This window comes from Panulirus ornatus, chromosome 6 (assembly GCF_036320965.1).
Source record: "Panulirus ornatus isolate Po-2019 chromosome 6, ASM3632096v1, whole genome shotgun sequence".
Lineage (NCBI taxonomy): Eukaryota > Metazoa > Arthropoda > Malacostraca > Decapoda > Palinuridae > Panulirus > Panulirus ornatus.
The window spans coordinates 43062640-43083965 of NC_092229.1; the positions used below are offsets into that span (position 1 = coordinate 43062640).

At 40.0% G+C, this 21326-nt stretch overlaps 1 protein-coding gene across 3 annotated transcripts in view; it reads right to left on the minus strand.

Annotated features, from left to right (window-relative positions):
• Nucleotides 1-21326, minus strand: part of LOC139749170 (uncharacterized) — a 117944-nt gene that overhangs the window by 30290 nt on the left and 66328 nt on the right. For 2 of the 3 annotated variants that reach the window (XM_071662827.1, XM_071662828.1), the window contains 8 exons: nt 19761-19808; nt 18378-18484; nt 14891-14939; nt 6113-6160; nt 4730-4836; nt 3187-3293; nt 2256-2362; nt 711-817 (listed from right to left, as the gene is read on the minus strand). In XM_071662827.1, the coding sequence (XP_071518928.1) occupies nt 14933-14939; nt 18378-18484; nt 19761-19808 (162 nt within the window). In that variant the 3' untranslated portion in view covers nt 711-817; nt 2256-2362; nt 3187-3293; ... (1 more) ...; nt 6113-6160; nt 14891-14932. The remainder of the gene's footprint in view (nt 1-710; nt 818-2255; nt 2363-3186; nt 3294-4729; nt 4837-6112; nt 6161-14890; nt 14940-18377; nt 18485-19760; nt 19809-21326) is intronic. The other variant, XM_071662826.1, reaches the window with a different exon arrangement.

The following is a 21326-nucleotide window of genomic DNA, read 5'->3' on the forward strand; positions in this document are numbered from 1 at the left end:
GACAATGTGTGGTGTGAGGTGGTTTGATCGAGTAAGTAACGTAAGGGTAAGAGAGATGTGTGGAAATAAAAAGAGCGTGGTTGAGAGAGCAGAAGAGGGTGTTTTGAAATGGTTTGGGCACATGGAGAGAATGAGTGAGGAAAGATTGACCAAGAGGATATATGTGTCGGAGGTGGAGGGAACGAGGAGAAGAGGGAGACCAAATTGGAGGTGGAAAGATGGAGTGAAAAAGATTTTGTGTGATCGGGGCCTGAACATGCAGGAGGGTGAAAGGAGGGCAAAGAATAGAGTGAATTGGAGCGATGTGGTATACCGGGGTTGACGTGCTGTCAGTGGATTGAATCAGGGCATGTGAAGCGTCTGGGGTAAACCATGGAAAGCTGTGTAGGTATGTATATTTGCGTGTGTGGACGTGTATGTATATACATGTGTATGGGGGTGGGTTGGGCCATTTCTTTCGTCTGTTTCCTTGCGCTACCTCACAAACGCGGGAGACAGCGGGGAAAAAAAAAAATCTTACACCAGTAAATTCTTCATATGAAGAGAAACAAGTGCATTAGTAATACAGTTTGACATACCTAACCAGATCCTTATGGGTCAGTTCAAGCACATCTTACATAAAACTGGTCATATCAACAACATCCATATGACAAAGGGATGACTAAGGTGGATAAAGCTATCAAGTCTATGCTACTATCATCGACCAATACCTGAACAAAGTTAGATCCAACAGGCTGGTATGAAGCTGACCCTTCTTTATACACATGATACATCTGGTAAGCTGCCATGAAGTAACTCCTTCCTTAATCTCACATACCTGCAAAATTACAGTCTCTAAAAACACTTACTGAAACAGTAGTCAAACTATCTGCTGTAGCTGTAAATCAGAGAGATTCCCAAAGGTATAATCAGTTTTCATTTGTCCTTATCTTAGTTCATCATTTTCGTTACAAGAATCAAAACTTAAAAGCAATATATCAATTATTTCTTGTATATTTGTGTGAGTGTCATCATCAAGCAATAACCAACTGACTTCCAAAGTCTCTTCACCCCTTGCAGGATACATACTCACACATTTCCTCAAGACCCTTGCAATAATCTGACTTACCACCTCATTTGTCAAACTAATAGGGGCCAGGATGAAATCAAACTACCTTGCCAAATATTAGTCTTTACCTAGAATACTCCCTCTCCTCTCTACCTACTTTCACATATGCCTTATACACTTGATAAAAACATCCTATCGAGTCTAATTCCTACTTTCCCAAAACATATATTCATAACATCTTCCACAAGGCATCCTTATATTTCTTTCCTTATCTCTAAATGCCACACACAATTTCCTCTGTTCCTTTAAGTATTTCTGATACAATACTGAAAGTATACACAATCCAGAAATCCTCTACCACTCCTAAAACCACAATGTTCCTTCCCAGATCTGATGCTCTGTACTACCTTCATCGTCTCAAATATCACTCTCCTGTACTTAACAGATACACCCACCTCGTTTTCAAAACATTCTAATGCATTCGCCCTCTAATCTACATTCTCGTTTAAACACCACGCTTTACATTCATATAAAACTCAAAACATTCAATTTTACAGTCCCACACATTCCCCAATATTCCAACAACTCGACATCACCCACCCTACGACTAAATGTCTGTGGTTCCATTAACTGCCATGTCCATTCACAGGTATCTATAATACTTCACATCCTCAAAGCTTTCTCCATTCAACCTCATATCCCAACTCTTTGCACTACTAAACCTAATAACGTTGCTTTTATACCGGTCGATGCTCAACTTTCTCATTTCATACTCACCCATACTACAGCAACAACTACAGTTTCTCGCTCAAATCTGCCACTGGCACTGTGTCAACACACAAACACATCATCTCCAAGACCCCCCCCCCCATATACTACTGACTTCATACCGGCTCCTCTCCGACACCCTTGCATTCACCTCCCTCTCCAACCCATTCATAAACATATCAAAAGTATTTCAAATTATGATCACTGGAAAAATAAACTACAGAAAATCCTAATTAGTGTTATAGATCTTACACCAGTAAATTCTTCCTATGAAGAAAAACAAGTACATTAGTAATACAGTTTGACATACCTAACCAGATCCTTATGGGTCAGTTCAAGCACATCTTACATAAAACAGGTCATAACAACATCCATACGACAAAGGGATGACTAAGGTGGATAAAGCTATCAAGTCTATGCTACTATCATCGACCAATACCTGAACAAAGATAGATCCAACAGGCTGGTATGAAGCTGACCCTTCTTTATACACATGATACATCTGGTAAGCTGCCATGAAGTAACTCCTTCCTTAATCTCACATACCTGCAAAATTACAGTCTCTAAAAACACTTACTGAAACAGTAGTCAAACTATCTGCTGTAGCTGTAAATCAGAGAGATTCCCAAAGGTATAATCAGTTTTCATTTGTCCTTATCTTAGTTCATCATTTTCTTTACAAGAATCCATACTTAAAAGCAATATATCAATTATTTTTTGTATATTTGTGTGAGTGTCATCATCAAACAATAACCAACTGACTTCCAAAGTCTCTTCACCCCTTGCAGGATACATACTCACACATTTCCTCAAGACCCTTGCATTAATGTCTTACCACATCATTTGTCAAACTAATAGGGGCCGGGATGAAATCAAACCACCTTGCCAAATATTAGTCTTTACCTAGAATACTCCTTATCCTCTCTACCTTCTTTCACATATGCCTTATACACTTGATAAAAACATCCTATCGAGTCTAATTCCTACTTTCCCAAAACATTCACAACATTTTCCACAAGGCATCCTTATATTTTTTTTTTTCCTTATCTATAAATGTAACACACAATTTCCTCTGCACCTCCCTCTCCAACCCATTCATAAACATATCAAAAGTATTTCAAATTATGATCACTGGAAAAATAAATAAACTAAAGAAAATCCTAATTAGTGTTATAGATCTTACACCAGTAAATTCTTCCTATGAAGAAAAACAAGTACATTAGTAATACAGTTTGATATACCTAACCAGATCCTTATGGGTCAGTTCAAGCACATCTTACATAAAACAGGTCATAACAACATCCATACGACAAAGGGATGACTAAGGTGGATAAAGCTATCAAGTCTATGTTACTATCATCGACCAATACCTGAACAAAGTTAGATCCAACAGGCTGGTATGAAGCTGACCCTTCTTTATACACATGATACATCTGGTAAGCTGCCATGAAGTAACTCCTTCCTTAATCTAACATACCTGCAAAATTAGTCTCTAAAAACACTTACTGAAACAGTAGTCAAACTATCTGCTGTAGCTGTAAATCAGAGAGATTCCCAAAGGTATAATCAGTTTTCATTTGTCCTTATCTTAGTTCATCATTTTCGTTACAAGAATCCATACTTAAAAGCAATATATCAATTATTTCTTGAATATTTGTGTGAGTGTCATCATCAAACAATAACCAACAGACTTCCAAAGTCTCTTCACCCCTTGCAGGATACATACTCACATTTCCTCAAGACCCTTGCAATAATCTGACTTACCACCTCATTTGTCAAACTAATAGTAGCCAGGATGAAATCAAACTACCTTGCCAAATATTAGTCATTACCTAGAATACTCCCTCTCCTCTACCTACTTTCACATATGCCTTATACACTTGATAAAAACATCCTATCGAGTCTAATTCCTACTTTCCCAAAACATATATTCATAACATCTTCCACAAGGCATCCTTATATTTCTTTCCTTATCTCTAAATGCCACACACAATTTCCTCTGTTCCTTTAAGTATTTCTGATACAATACTGAAAGTATACACAATCCAGAAATCCTCTACCACTCCTAAAACCACAATGTTCCTTCCCAGATCTGATGCTCTGTACTACCTTCATCCTCTCAATTATCACTCTCCTGTACTTAACAGATACACCCACCTCGTTTTCAAAACATTCCAATGCATTCACCCTCTAATATACATTCTCGTTTAAACACCACGCTTAACATTCATATAAAACTCAAAACATTCAATTTTACAGTCCCACACACTCCCCAATATTCCAACAACTCGACATCACCCACCCTACGACTAAATGTCTGTGGTTCCATTAACTGCCATGTCCATTCACAGGTATCTACAATACTTCGCATCCTCAAAGTTTTCTTCATTCAACCTCATATCCCAACTCTTTGCACTACTAAACCTAATAACATTGCTTTTATACTGGCCAATGCTCAACTTTCTTATTTCACACGCACACATACAACAGCAACAACTACAGTTTCTCACTCAAATCTGCCACTGTGTCAACACAAACACATCATCTCCAAGCCCCCCCCCCCCCCCCCCCCCCCATATACTACTGACTTCATACCGGCTCCTCTCCGACACCCTTGCATTCACCTCCCTCTCCAACCCATTCATAAACATATCAAAAGTATTTCAAATTATGATCACTGGAAAAATAAATAAACTAAAGAAAATCCTAATTAGTGTTATAGATCTTACACCAGTAAATTCTTCCTATGAAGAAAAACAAGTACATTAGTAATACAGTTTGACATACCTAACCAGATCCTTATGGGTCAGTTCAAGCACATCTTACATAAAACAGGTCATAACATCCATACGACAAAGGGATTACTAAGGTGGATAAAGCTATCAAGTCTATGCTCCTATCATCGACCAATACCTGAACAAAGATAGATCCAACAGGCTGGTATGAAGCCGACCCTTCTTTATACACATGATACATCTGGTAAGCTGCCATGAAGTAACTCCTTCCTTAATCTCACATACCTGCAAAATTACAGTCTCTAAAAACACTTACTGAAACAGTAGTCAAACTATCTGCTGTAGCTGTAAATCAGAGAGATTCCCAAAGGTATAATCAGTTTTCATTTGTCCTTATCTTAGTTCATCATTTTCGTTCAAGAATCCATACTTAAAAGCAATATATCAATTATTTCTTGAATATCTGTGTGAGTGTCATCATCAAACAATAACCAACTGACTTCCAAAGTCTCTTCACCCCTTGCAGGATACATACTCACACATTTCCTCAAGACCCTTGCAATAATCTGACTTACCACCTCATTTGTCAAACTAATAGTAGCCAGGATGAAATCAAACTACCTTGCCAAATATTAGTCATTACCTAGAATACTCCCTCTCCTCTACCTACTTTCACATATGCCTTATACACTTGATAAAAACATCCTATCGAGTCTAATTCCTACTTTCCCAAAACATATATTCATAACATCTTCCACAAGGCATCCTTATATTTCTTTCCTTATCTATAAATGCCACACACAATTTCCTCTGTTCCTTTAAGTATTTCTGATACAATACTGAAAGTATACACAATCCAGAAATCCTCTACCACTCCTAAAACCACAATGTTCCTTCCCAGATCTGATGCTCTGTACTACCTTCATCCTCTCAATTATCACTCTCCTGTACTTAACAGATACACCCACCAAACTTATACCACCCATCTCGTTTTCAAAACATTCCAATCCATTCCCCCTCTAATCTATATTTTCATTTAAACACCCATGCTTTACATCCATATAAAACTGTCAAAACATCCTATTTCACGGTCCCACACACTCCTCAATATTCCAAGAACTCTTGACATCACACACCCTATGTCTTAATGTCTGTGGTTCCATTAACTGCCATGTCCATTCACAGGCATCTATAATACTTCACATCCTCAAAGTTTTCTCCATTCAACCTCATATCCCAACTCGTTGCACGACTAAACCTAATAACGTTGCCTTTATACTGGCCGATGCTCAACTTTTTCATTTCACACGCACACATAATACAGCAACAACTACAGTTTCTCACTCAAATCTGGCAATGTGTCAACACACAAACATATCTTACCAAGAATCCCTCATCTCACTGAACCTTTCTACCCTATGCCACCTACAGCAGCAGCTAACATGGCATTCTGGCAATAAATCAATGGATATACCCATTATATCATTAACCTCTTGCAGAAACTTGGAGACTACCATGGAGACTACACAATAGCAAACTGCACTATGGTTACATGACTTACCACAGACAAATTTGATAATGACAAAAAAGGCTCCCTCCTCATCAGCATCTGTAAATGTAAAAAGTAAAATTTTTGAGCACATCCACATAAAGATCAGAATAAATATTCCCAAATCAAGGAGATTCCTTTATAACATACAATTATTACTTTTTTTTTCCCAATATTTCTTTTTTTCAAGAAGTTACAAAAAAAAAAAAAAAAAACTTGAGTAATGCCCCCACATAAACAGAAGCATGTTCTAGACAATATTTGTACTGCCTGCATTTCAGCATTTTTACTGGGACAAATCAACAATAAGTGGAAAAGATAAAAGATGTCTATCCAGCTCCATTGCAAAGGGTGGAATTCACAGTTTAAGTTTAAAGTGGAATTCACAGTTTAAGTTTAAAGTCAACTGCTATTATGAGGCATAAATCAAAAAGAAAATCCAAACAAAATGTTAGGGTCTTTTGCCCATCAATTCTATAAATGCAAAGAAACAATTGAATAATCTACATATACTATCCAATCAAAATCTTCATGTAAAGACTAAAGTCAGGTTGCACATAAAAAGTGAACTCCCAATAACAGACACTGGATGATGACCGAGACAAAAATCCCTAAGCATATGCCATGCTATGCACGTGAGAAAAAAAGTGCAATATATTCCATGACTAACAATGGAACTGTACTTAACCTATACAAGCAGTGTTAAGTCCTAGGTTACTTAGATCTTCAGATGTTTGGTACAAATCAATTTAGTACACCCTCATGCTTAACAGGGCACCAGCACAATTTTTTCAGAGGCTCCTACTTAAGTTCCTAACAACTAGACTACTATCTTACGCACCTGTCTAATGTTCCTAGCTGCCACTACTACTACTAACTACTGCTTTTACTACATTGCCAAAAGTAAGGGCTATTGCACAACATTCACAGCTAGGAAAAATGTTACGAAGAATGAGTCAAGTGTTGTCAAGTTGTGTGCAAAAATTGTCAAGTTTTATGAGTAAAAAAGAAATTCCATGTTTGTGGACAGAATGCCAGCAGTCCACATGTGGGTAAGGCAGGAAGAGCCAACTGGGTCAGAGGAGTGCAACGAACTTCACAACGAATGAAGTGCTAGTTAACTTCACAGCTGTCATCATCCTTCCCAATACCCTGACAGGTAGAGGTAATATATATGTCACCAGTCAATGGCTGCTAACCAACCATTATCTACAAATAATGGCAATTTTCATCAAAATCAGTTTAAGTACCCACCTTCAACGTTCAATTTGTGTTGAAGTTCCTTACTAACACCCATAGTAAAATCAATATTATATCAGACATCATCTAGTGTCTATTGTTAGACAAAAATTTAATCTAGAAGCATATTAGGGAAAACGCTACTCTCTAACATACTGCTTCCATTCACAAACAAGGAACATACAGTACATTCACTTGATGCTTGACTTCTTGCATTTTCACCACTTGCCAATGTGCTTTCAACTTAAAATTGCTTTCTGTAGCAAATGAGCACAAATCATGTTTATTTATAAACTTATTTGCTTTGTCTCTGTCTCCCACGTTAGCGAGGTAGCGCAAGGAAACAGACGAAAGAATGGCTCAACCCACCCATATACACATGTATATACATAAACGTCCACACACGCAAATATACATACCAATACATCTCAATGTATACATATATATACACACAGACATATACATATATACACATGTACATAATTCATACTGTCTGCCTTTATTCATTCCCATCGCCACCCCGCCACACATGAAATAACAACCCCCTACCCCCGCATGTGCGCAAGAAAGCGCTAGGAAAAGACAACAAAGGCCACGTTCGTTCACACTCAGTCTCTAGCTGTCATGTAATAATGCACCGAAACCACAGCTCCCTTTCCACATCCAGGCCCCACACAACTTTCCATGGTTTACCCCAGACGCTTCACATGCCCTGGTACAATCCACTAACAGCACCTCGACCCCGATATACCACATCGTTCCAATTCACTCTATTCCTTGCACGCCTTTCACCCTCCAGCACATTCAGGCCCAGATCACTCAAAATCTTTTTCACTCCATCTTTCCACCTCCAATTTGGTCTCCCACTTCTCCTTGTTCCCTCCCCCTCTGACACATACATCCTCTTGGTCAATCTTTCATCACTCATTCTCTCCATGTGACCAAACCATTTCAACATACCTTCTTCTGCTCTCTCAACCACACTCATTTTATTGACACACATCTCTCTTACCCTTTCATTATTTACTCGATCAAACCACCTCACACCACATATTGTCCTCAAACATCTCATTTCCAGCACATCCACCCTCCTCCCACAACTCTATCCATAGCCCATGCCTCGCAACCATATAACATTGTTGGAACCACTATTCCTTCAAACACACTCATTTTTACTTTCTGAGATAATGTTCTCGACTTTCACACATTCTTCAACGCTCCCAGAACTTTCGCCCCCTCCCCCACCCTATGATTCCATGGTTCCATCTGCTGCCAAATCCACTCCCAGATATCTAAAACTCTTCACTTCCTCCAGTTTTTCTCCACTCAAACTTATCCCCCAATTGACTTGACCCTCAACTCTACTGTACCTAATAACCTTGCACTTATTCACATTTACTCTCAACTTTCTTCTTTCACACACTTTACCAAACTCAGTCACCAGCTTCTGCAGTTTCTCATATGAATCAGCCACAAACGCTGTATCATCAGCGAACAACAACTGACCCACTTCCCAAGTTCCCTCATCCACAACAGACTGCACAATTGCCCCTCTTTCCAAAACTCTTGCATTCACCTCCCTAACAACCCCATCCATAAACAAATTAAACAACCATGGAGACATCACACACCCCTGCCAATAACCTTCATTCACTGAGAACCAATCACTTTCCTCTCTTCCTACACGTACAAATGCCTTGCTTTTTTTTTTTTTTTTTTTTTTTTTTTTTTTTTTTTTTTTATATACTTTGTCGCTGTCTCCCGCGTTTGCGAGGTAGCGCAAGGAAACAGATGAAAGAAATGGCCAAACCCCCCCCCCCATACACATGTACATACACACGTCCACACACGCAAATATACATACCTACACAGCTTTCCATGGTTTACCCCAGACGCTTCACATGCCTTGATTCACTCCACTGACAGCACGTCAACCCCTGTATACCACATCGCTCCAATTCACTCTATTCCTTGCCCTCCTTTCACCCTCCTGCATGTTCAGGCCCCAATCACACAAAATCTTTTTCACTCCATCTTTCCACCTCCAATTTGGTCTCCCTCTTCTCCTCGTTCCCTCCACCTCCGACACATATATCCTCTTGGTCAATCTTTCCTCACTCATTCTCTCCATGTGCCCAAACCATTTCAAAACACCCTCTTCTGCTCTCTCAACCACGCTCTTTTTATTTCCACACATCTCTCTTACCCTTACGTTACTTACTCGATCAAACCACCTTACACCACACATTGTCCTCAAACATCTCATTTCCAGCACATCCATCCTCCTGCGCACAACTCTATCCATAGCCCACGCCTCGCAACCATACAACATTGTTGGAACCACTATTCCTTCAAACATACCCATTTTTGCTTTCCGAGATAATGTTCTCGACTTCCACACATTTTTCAAGGCTCCCAAAATTTTCGCCCCCTCCCCCACCCTATGATCCACTTCCGCTTCCATGGTTCCATCCGCTGACAGATCCACTCCCAGATATCTAAAACACTTCACTTCCTCCAGTTTTTCTCCATTCAAACTCACCTCCCAATTGACTTGACCCTCAACCCTACTGTACCTAATAACCTTGCTCTTATTCACATTTACTCTTAACTTTCTTCTTCCACACACTTTACCAAACTCCGTCACCAGCTTCTGCAGTTTCTCACATGAATCAGCCACCAGCGCTGTATCATCAGCGAACAACAACTGACTCACTTCCCAAGCTCTCTCATCCCCAACAGACTTCATACTTGCCCCTCTTTCCAGGACTCTTGCATTTACCTCCCTAACAACCCCATCCATAAACAAATTAAACAACCATGGAGACATCACACACCCCTGCCGCAAACCTACATTCACTGAGAACCAATCACTTTCCTCTCTTCCTACACGTACACATGCCTTACATCCTCGATAAAAACTTTTCACTGCTTCTAACAACTTGCCTCCCACACTATATATTCTTAATACCTTCCACAGAGCATCTCTATCAACTCTTATCATATTCTTTCTGTAGATCCATAAATGCTACATACAAATCCAATTCCTTTTCTAAGTTTTTCTCACATTTATTCGTCAAAGCAAACACTTGATCCACATATCCTCTTCCACTTCTGAAACCACACTGCTCTTCCCCAATCTGAAGCTCTGTACATGCCCTCACCCTCTCAATCAATACCCTCCCATGTAATTTCCCAGGAATACTCAACAAACTTATACCTCTGTAATTTGAGCACTCACTTTTATCCCCTTTGCCTTTGTACAATGGCACTATGCAAGCATTCTGCCAATCCTCACGCACCTCACCATGAGTCATACATACATTAAATAACCTTACTAACTAGTCAACAATACAGTCACCCCCTTTTCTAATAAATTCTACTGCAATACCATCCAAACCTGCTGGCTTGCCTGCTTTCATGTAACGCAAAGCTTTTACTACCTCTTCTCTGTTTACCAAATAATTCTCCCTAACCCTCTCACTTTGCACACCACCTCAACCAAAACACCCTATATCTGCCACTCTATCATCAAACACATTCAACAAACCTTCAAAATACTCACTCCATCTCCTCATCACCACTACTTGTTATCACCTCCCCATTAGCCCCCTTCACTGAAGTTCCCATTTGCTCCCTTGTCTTACGCACTTTATTTACCTCCTTACAAAACATTTTCTTCTCCCTAAAATTTAATGATACTTTCACCCCAACTCTCATTTGCCCTCTTTTTCGCCTCTTGCACCTTTCTCTTGACCTCCTGCCTATTTCTTTTACATATCTCCCACTCATTTGCATTACTTCCCTGCAAAAATCATCCAAATGCCTCTCTCTTCTCTTTCACTACTAATCTTACTTCTTCATCCCACCACTCACTACCCTTTCTAATCTGCCCATTTCCCACGCTTCTCATGCCACAAGCATCTTTTGCGCAAGCCATCACTGCTTCCTTAAATACATCCCATTCCTCCTCCACTCCCCTTACCTCCTTTGTTCTCACCTTTTTCCATTCTGTACTCAGTGTCTCCTGGTACTTCTTCACACAAGTCTCCTTCCTAAGCTCACTTACTCTCACCACTCTCTTCACCCCAACATTCTCTTTTTTTTTTCTGAAAACCTCTACAAATCTTCACCTCCACAAGATGATGATCAGACATCCCTCCAGTTGTACCTCTAAGCACATTAACATCCAAAAGTCTCTCTCGGCGCCTATTAATTAACACAATCTAATAACACTCTCTGGCCACCTCTCCTACTTACATATGTATATTCATGTATATCTCTCTTTTTAAACCAGGTATTCCCAATCACCAGTCCTTTTTCAGAACATAAATCTACAAGCTCTTCATTTCCATTTACAACATTGAACACCCCAAGTACACCAATTATTCCCTCTACTGCCACATTACTCACCTTTGCATTCAAATCACCCATCACTATAACCTGGTCTTTTGCATCAAAACTAATAACACACTCACTCAGCTGCTCCCAAAACACTTGCCTCACATGATCTTTCTTCTCATGCCTAGGTGCATATGCACCAATATCACCCATCTCTCTCCATCAACTTTCAGTTTTACCCATATCAATCTAGAGTTTACTTTCTTATACTCAATCACATACTCTCGCCACTCCTGTTTCAGGAGTAGCGCTACTCCTTCCCTTGCTCTTGTCCTCTCACTAACCCCTGACTTCACTCCCAAGACATTCCCAAACCACTCTTCCCCTTTACCCTTGAGCTTCGTTTCACTCAGAGCCAAAACATCCAGGTTCCTTTCCTCAAACATACTAACTATAACTCCTTTTTTCTCATCTTGGTTACATCCACACACATTTAGACACCCCAATCTGAGCCTTCGAGGAGGATGAGCACTTCCCGAATGACTCCTTCTTCTGTTTCCCCTTGTAGAAAGTTAAAATACAAGGAAGGGAGGGTTTCCAGCCCCCCACTCCCATCCCCATTAGTCGCCTTCTACAACACGTGAAGAATGCATGGGAAGTATTCTTTCTCCCCATCCCCAGGGATGCTATCAAAATCTATAAATCGGAAGTGTATAAAGCATGCTGTCAAGCCTTTTATCAATTTTGCCCTTTTTACACACTAAATGACAAGCACCTGCACACGTTTCAGTAACTTTCCTTGCGTTGCATTTTTTTCTCATTTAAAAAGAGCCTGCATCTTTTAAAGTTATAATATGAGAATGTGTGCCAGAGACTGGAGACCACAACAACTCAGGTTACTGTGATACTATGATACCTGGAAGTATTATTGGTTGGTTATAGAGCACCAAAATCAGTTAGCTGACAAAACGTCAACTGATCTGACACAAGGCATTAGCCAAGGATGCAATGTGACCAACCACAGCCTATGTAGTGCTTACTCTTACTTCCTACATTATCATTATTATACTCAAATGATGTTTCCAGCATCAGCAAGGTAGCGCAAGGAAACAGAAAAAGAATAGCCCAACCACCGACATATACACATATATAAATAAGATACAAATCTCCAACACCTAGGATCGAACCCGGGACCCCTGTGCAATATATGGGAGCGCTACTGATAGGCTATGATTGCCGCTAATAGGGAAATGACTTCGAATACTATGTACTCAAATACCCTTCGTCTCACGTTGTGAGCAACAAAGTCTACACAGGTTGCTTCCCATCAGGCTCACACAGCCAGCAGATAGCATTTTACCGAACCTAACTGTACAACGTGAGGTATATGAATACGAACAAAGTGTATCTGAAAGTGCATCTTCAGAGAACATACAAACATCAAACAACCAGTATCGAACCCAGAACCCATGTGCATCAGGTGGGAAAGCTACCTCCAAGGTATAACGAAGGGCATTCGAGTATAGCACTCGAAGTCATTTCCATACTGGGGGTGATCATAGCCTAGCGGTAGTACTCCCGCCTAATGCACAGGGGTCCCGGGTTCAATCCTGGCTGCTGGAGGCCTGTATTTACTGTGAAGGTGCGCGATCATATGCACTTTGTTCATATTCATACACCTCCGCGTTGTACAGATAGGTTCGGTAAAAAGCTATCTGCTGGCTATGAGAGCATGATGGGAAATGACCGGTGTAGACTCCGTGGCTCACCAACATGAGACGAAGGGTATTTGAGTACACAGTACTCGAACAGTCATTTCCCAATCAGGAGTGATCATAGCCTAGCGGTAATACTCCCACCTGATGCACACGGGTTCCAGGTTCGATTCTGGCTGCTGGAGGTTTGTATGTTCTATGAAGGTGCGTGTTCATATGTACTTCGTTCGGATTCATATACCTCCACGTTGTACAGTTAGGTTTGGTAAAATGCTATCTGCTGGCTGTGTGAGCCTGATGGGAAGTAACCGGCGTAGACAACGTTGCTCACAACATGAGACAAAGGGTATTTGAGCACAAAGCATTCCAAGTCATTTTTCTATTAGGGGCAGTCACAGCTTAGTGGTAGTGCTCCCACCTGTTGCACAGGGGTCATGGGTTTGATCCTGGCTGTTGGAGGTTTGTATGTTCTATGAAGGTGCGCGTTCATATGTACTTTGTTCGTATTCATATACCTCTACAATGTACAGCTATGTTCAGTAAAATGCCATCTGCTGGCTGTGCGAGCCTGATGGGAAGTAACCGGTGTAGACTCCATTGCTCACAACGTGAGACGCAGGGTATTTGACTATAGAATTCCAAGCCATTTCCCTATCGGGCGATTACAGCTTAGCGGAAGCACTCCCACCTATTGCAAAGGGGTCCCGGGATCAATCCTGGCTGTTGCAGGTCTGTATGTTATTTATATGTGTGTATATGTCGGTGGTTGCTGCCTTCATCGTCCAGGGTTCGATCCTGGCTGTTGCAGGTTTGTATGTTATTTATATATGTGTATATGTCGGTGGTTGCTCCCTTCATCCATTTCCTTTGCCACCTGAACACACCTTTGCTTTCATGCCAATAAATATTTGGAATAGAAAAGAAAATATAAAAAAGGGTTGACCAATTCCTGCTCTAACTACCCTAAATTTCATTAATTTGTCCTTCATTAATTGGTAATTCTGGGGGAAGGGTTGACAGTGACAAAGTTAGTGAGTTACCCTTCAGTGGTTGCCGAGTTGCACTCCTCTGACCCTGGCAACTGTCCTTTCTTTTAGCATATCAACGGTGATCCAGATTAAAACATCATATGGAATCAACCCCAGGTTTGGAAATCACTAGTCTTTACCATTTTCATTCAAGTTCAGTAAATCTATGCCTCCTTAGCCTGGTAATCCTCCCTTATAAATGCAGGTATGAACCATTTGGAAACAATGCAGGAAAAAGAAAGCAATATCACCATGGGCCTGCCTTAGGCAACTTCCCCAGAATCCCTCATCTCACTGAACCTTTCTACCCTATGCCACCTATAGCAGCAGTTAACATAGCAGTCTGGCAATAAATCAATGGATATACCAATTATTTCATATTAACTTCTTGCAGAAACATGGGAGACTACCATGCAGACTACACAAGAGCAAATTGCACTGTGGTTAAAATATAATACATTACTTACCACAGACTAATTTGGCAAACAGACAAAAAGGTTCCCTCTTCATCAGCATCTGTAAATGCAAGTAAAATTTTTGAACGTATCCACATAAAGATCAGAATAAATATTCCCAAATCAAGGAGACTGCTTTATGACACAATTATTACTTTTTTTTTTAACACAATATTTCATTTTTCACCAAGTTAAAAAAAAAAGACCACACATTGTCCTCAAACATCTCATTTCCAGCACATCCATCCTCCTGCGCACAACTCTATCCAAAGCCCACGCCTCACAACCATACAACATTGTTGGAGCCACTATTCCTTCAAACATACCCATTTTTGCTTTCCGAGATAATGTTCTCGACTTCCACACATTCTTCAAGGCCCCCAGAATTTTCGCCCCCTCCCCCACCCTATGATCCACTTCCGCTTCCATGGTTCCATCCGCTGACAGATCCACTCCCAGATATCTAAAACACTTCACTTCCTCCAGTTTTTCTCCATTCAAACTCACCTCCCAATTGACTTGACCCTCAACCCTACTGTACCTAATAACCTTGCTCTTATTCACATTTACTCTTAACTTTCTTCTTTCACACACTTTACCAAACTCAGTCACCAGCTTCTGCAGTTTCTCACATGAATCAGCCACCAGCGCTGTATCATCAGCGAACAACAACTGACTCACTTCCCAAGCTCTCTCATCCCCAACAGACTTCATACTTGCCCCTCTTTCCAAAACTCTTGCATTTACCTCCCTAACAACCCCATCCATAAACAAATTAAACAACCATGGAGACATCACACACCCCTGCCGCAAACCTACATTTACTGAGAACCAATCACTTTCCTCTCTTCCTACACGTACACATGCATTACATCCTCGATAAAAACTTTTCACTGCTTCTAACAACTTTCCTCCCACACCATATATTCTTAATACCTTCCACAGAGCATCTCTATCAACTCTATCATATGCCTTCTCCAGATCCATAAATGCTACATACAAATCCATTTGCTTTTCTAAGTATTTCTCACATATATTCTTCAAAGCAAACACCTGATCCACACATCCTCTACCACTTCTGAAACCACACTGCTCTTCCCCAATCTGATGCTCTGTACATGCCTTCACCCTCTCAATCAATACCCTCCCATATAATTTACCAGGAATACTCAACAAACTTATACCTCTGTAATTTGAGCACTCACTCTTATCCCCTTTGCCTTTGTACAATGGCACTATGCACGCATTGATCGAGTGAGTAACGTAAGGGTAAGAGAGATGTGTGGAAATAAAAAGAGCGTGGTTGAGAGAGCAGAAGAGGGTGTTTTGAAGTGGTTTAGGCACATGGAGAGGATGAGTGAGGAAAGATTGACCAAGAGGATATATGTGTCGGAGGTGGAGGGAGCAAGGAGAAGAGGGAGACCAAATTGGAGGTGGAAAGATGGAGTGAAAAAGATTTTGTGTGATCGGGGCCTGAACATGCAGGAGGGTGAAAGGAGGGCAAGGAATAGAGTAAATTGGAGCGATGTGGTATACCGGGGTTGACGTGCTGTCAGTGGATTGAATCAAGGCATGTGAAGCGTCTGGGGTAGACCATGGAAAGCTGTGTAGGTATGTATATTTGCGTGTGTGGACGTATGTATATACATGTGTATGGGGGGGGGGTTGGGCCATTTCTTTCGTCTGTTTCCTTGCGCTACCTCGCAAACGCGGGAGACAGCGGCAAAAAATATATATATATATATATATATATATATATATATATATATATATATATATATATATATATATATATATATATATATATATATATACATATATATATATATATATACATATATATATTATCATTTATTTTATTTATTGTACTTTGTCGCTGTCTCCCGCGTTTGCGAGGTAGCGCAAGGAAACAGACGAAAGAAATGGCCCAAACCCCCCCCCATACACATGTATATACATACGTCCACACACGCAAATATACATACCTACACAGCTTTCCATGGTTTACCCCAGACGCTTCACATGCCTTGATTCAATCCACTGACAGCACGTCAACCCCGGTATACCACATCGCTCCAATTCACTCTATTCCTTGCCCTCCTTTCACCCTCCTGCATGTTCAGGCCCTGATCACACAAAATCTTTTTCACTCCATCTTTCCACCTCCAATTTGGTCTCCCTCTTCTCCTCGTTCCCTCCACCTCCGACACATATATCCTCTTGGTCAATCTTTCTTCACTCATTCTCTCCATATGCCCAAACCACTTCAAAACACCCTCTTCTGCACTCTCAACCACGCTCTTTTTATTTCCACACATCTCTCTTACCCTTACGTTACTCACTCGATCAAACCACCTCACACCACACATAGTCCTCAAACATCTCATTTCCAGCACATACATCCTCCTGCGCACAACTCTATCCATAGCCCACGCCTCGCAACCATACAACATTGTTGGAGCCACTATTCCTTCAAACATACCCATTTTTGCTTTCCGAGATAATGTTCTCGACTTCCACACATTCTTCAAGGCCCCCAGAATTTTCGCCCCCTCCCCCACCCTATGATCCACTTCCGCTTCCATGGTTCCATCCGCTGCCTTTAAGTATTTCTGATACAATACTGAAAGTATACACAATCCAGAAATCCTCTACCACTCCTAAAACCACAATGTTCCTTCCCAGATCTGATGCTCTGTACTACCTTCATCCTCTCAATTATCACTCTCCTGTACTTAACAGATACACCCACCTCGTTTTCAAAACATTCCAATGCATTCACCCTCTAATATACATTCTCGTTTAAACACCACGCTTAACATTCATATAAAACTCAAAACATTCAATTTTACAGTCCCACACACTCCCCAATATTCCAACAACTCGACATCACCAACCCTACGACTAAATGTCTGTGGTTCCATTAACTGCCATGTCCATTCACAGGTATCTACAATACTTCGCATCCTCAAAGTTTTCTTCATTCAACCTCATATCCCAACTCTTTGCACTACTAAACCTAATAACATTGCTTTTATACTGGCCAATGCTCAACTTTCTTATTTCACACGCACACATACAACAGCAACAACTACAGTTTCTCACTCAAATCTGCCACTGTGTCAACACAAACACATCATCTCCAAGCCCCCCCCCCCCCCATATACTACTGACTTCATACCGGCTCCTCTCCGACACCCTTGCATTCACCTCCCTCTCCAACCCATTCATAAACATATCAAAAGTATTTCAAATTATGATCACTGGAAAAATAAATAAACTAAAGAAAATCCTAATTAGTGTTATAGATCTTACACCAGTAAATTCTTCCTATGAAGAAAAACAAGTACATTAGTAATACAGTTTGACATACCTAACCAGATCCTTATGGGTCAGTTCAAGCACATCTTACATAAAACAGGTCATAACATCCATACGACAAAGGGATTACTAAGGTGGATAAAGCTATCAAGTCTATGCTCCTATCATCGACCAATACCTGAACAAAGATAGATCCAACAGGCTGGTATGAAGCCGACCCTTCTTTATACACATGATACATCTGGTAAGCTGCCATGAAGTAACTCCTTCCTTAATCTCACATACCTGCAAAATTACAGTCTCTAAAAACACTTACTGAAACAGTAGTCAAACTATCTGCTGTAGCTGTAAATCAGAGAGATTCCCAAAGGTATAATCAGTTTTCATTTGTCCTTATCTTAGTTCATCATTTTCGTTCAAGAATCCATACTTAAAAGCAATATATCAATTATTTCTTGAATATTTGTGTGAGTGTCATCATCAAACAATAACCAACTGACTTCCAAAGTCTCTTCACCCCTTGCAGGATACATACTCACACATTTCCTCAAGACCCTTGCAATAATCTGACTTACCACCTCATTTGTCAAACTAATAGTAGCCAGGATGAAATCAAACTACCTTGCCAAATATTAGTCATTACCTAGAATACTCCCTCTCCTCTACCTACTTTCACATATGCCTTATACACTTGATAAAAACATCCTATCGAGTCTAATTCCTACTTTCCCAAAACATATATTCATAACATCTTCCACAAGGCATCCTTATATTTCTTTCCTTATCTATAAATGCCACACACAATTTCCTCTGTTCCTTTAAGTATTTCTGATACAATACTGAAAGTATACACAATCCAGAAATCCTCTACCACTCCTAAAACCACAATGTTCCTTCCCAGATCTGATGCTCTGTACTACCTTCATCCTCTCAATTATCACTCTCCTGTACTTAACAGATACACCCACCAAACTTATACCACCCATCTCGTTTTCAAAACATTCCAATCCATTCCCCCTCTAATCTATATTTTCATTTAAACACCCATGCTTTACATCCATATAAAACTGTCAAAACATCCTATTTCACGGTCCCACACACTCCTCAATATTCCAAGAACTCTTGACATCACACACCCTATGTCTTAATGTCTGTGGTTCCATTAACTGCCATGTCCATTCACAGGCATCTATAATACTTCACATCCTCAAAGTTTTCTCCATTCAACCTCATATCCCAACTCGTTGCACGACTAAACCTAATAACGTTGCCTTTATACTGGCCGATGCTCAACTTTTTCATTTCACACGCACACATAATACAGCAACAACTACAGTTTCTCACTCAAATCTGGCAATGTGTCAACACACAAACATATCTTACCAAGAATCCCTCATCTCACTGAACCTTTCTACCCTATGCCACCTACAGCAGCAGCTAACATGGCATTCTGGCAATAAATCAATGGATATACCCATTATATCATTAACCTCTTGCAGAAACTTGGAGACTACCATGGAGACTACACAATAGCAAACTGCACTATGGTTACATGACTTACCACAGACAAATTTGATAATGACAAAAAAGGCTCCCTCCTCATCAGCATCTGTAAATGTAAAAAGTAAAATTTTTGAGCACATCCACATAAAGATCAGAATAAATATTCCCAAATCAAGGAGATTCCTTTATAACATACAATTATTACTTTTTTTTTCCCAATATTTCTTTTTTTCAAGAAGTTACAAAAAAAAAAAAAAAAAACTTGAGTAATGCCCCCACATAAACAGAAGCATGTTCTAGACAATATTTGTACTGCCTGCATTTCAGCATTTTTACTGGGACAAATCAACAATAAGTGGAAAAGATAAAAGATGTCTATCCAGCTCCATTGCAAAGGGTGGAATTCACAGTTTAAGTTTAAAGTGGAATTCACAGTTTAAGTTTAAAGTCAACTGCTATTATGAGGCATAAATCAAAAAGAAAATCCAAACAAAATGTTAGGGTCTTTTGCCCATCAATTCTATAAATGCAAAGAAACAATTGAATAATCTACATATACTATCCAATCAAAATCTTCATGTAAAGACTAAAGTCAGGTTGCACATAAAAAGTGAACTCCCAATAACAGACACTGGATGATGACCGAGACAAAAATCCCTAAGCATATGCCATGCTATGCACGTGAGAAAAAAAGTGCAATATATTCCATGACTAACAATGGAACTGTACTTAACCTATACAAGCAGTGTTAAGTCCTAGGTTACTTAGATCTTCAGATGTTTGGTACAAATCAATTTAGTACACCCTCATGCTTAACAGGGCACCAGCACAATTTTTTCAGAGGCTCCTACTTAAGTTCCTAACAACTAGACTACTATCTTACGCACCTGTCTAATGTTCCTAGCTGCCACTACTACTACTAACTACTGCTTTTACTACATTGCCAAAAGTAAGGGCTATTGCACAACATTCACAGCTAGGAAAAATGTTACGAAGAATGAGTCAAGTGTTGTCAAGTTGTGTGCAAAAATTGTCAAGTTTTATGAGTAAAAAAGAAATTCCATGTTTGTGGACAGAATGCCAGCAGTCCACATGTGGGTAAGGCAGGAAGAGCCAACTGGGTCAGAGGAGTGCAACGAACTTCACAACGAATGAAGTGCTAGTTAACTTCACAGCTGTCATCATCCTTCCCAATACCCTGACAGGTAGAGGTAATATATATGTCACCAGTCAATGGCTGCTAACCAACCATTATCTACAAATAATGGCAATTTTCATCAAAATCAGTTTAAGTACCCACCTTCAACGTTCAATTTGTGTTGAAGTTCCTTACTAACACCCATAGTAAAATCAATATTATATCAGACATCATCTAGTGTCTATTGTTAGACAAAAATTTAATCTAGAAGCATATTAGGGAAAACGCTACTCTCTAACATACTGCTTCCATTCACAAACAAGGAACATACAGTACATTCACTTGATGCTTGACTTCTTGCATTTTCACCACTTGCCAATGTGCTTTCAACTTAAAATTGCTTTCTGTAGCAAAAGAGCACAAATCATGTTTATTTATAAACTTATTTGCTTTGTCTCTGTCTCCCACGTTAGCGAGGTAGCGCAA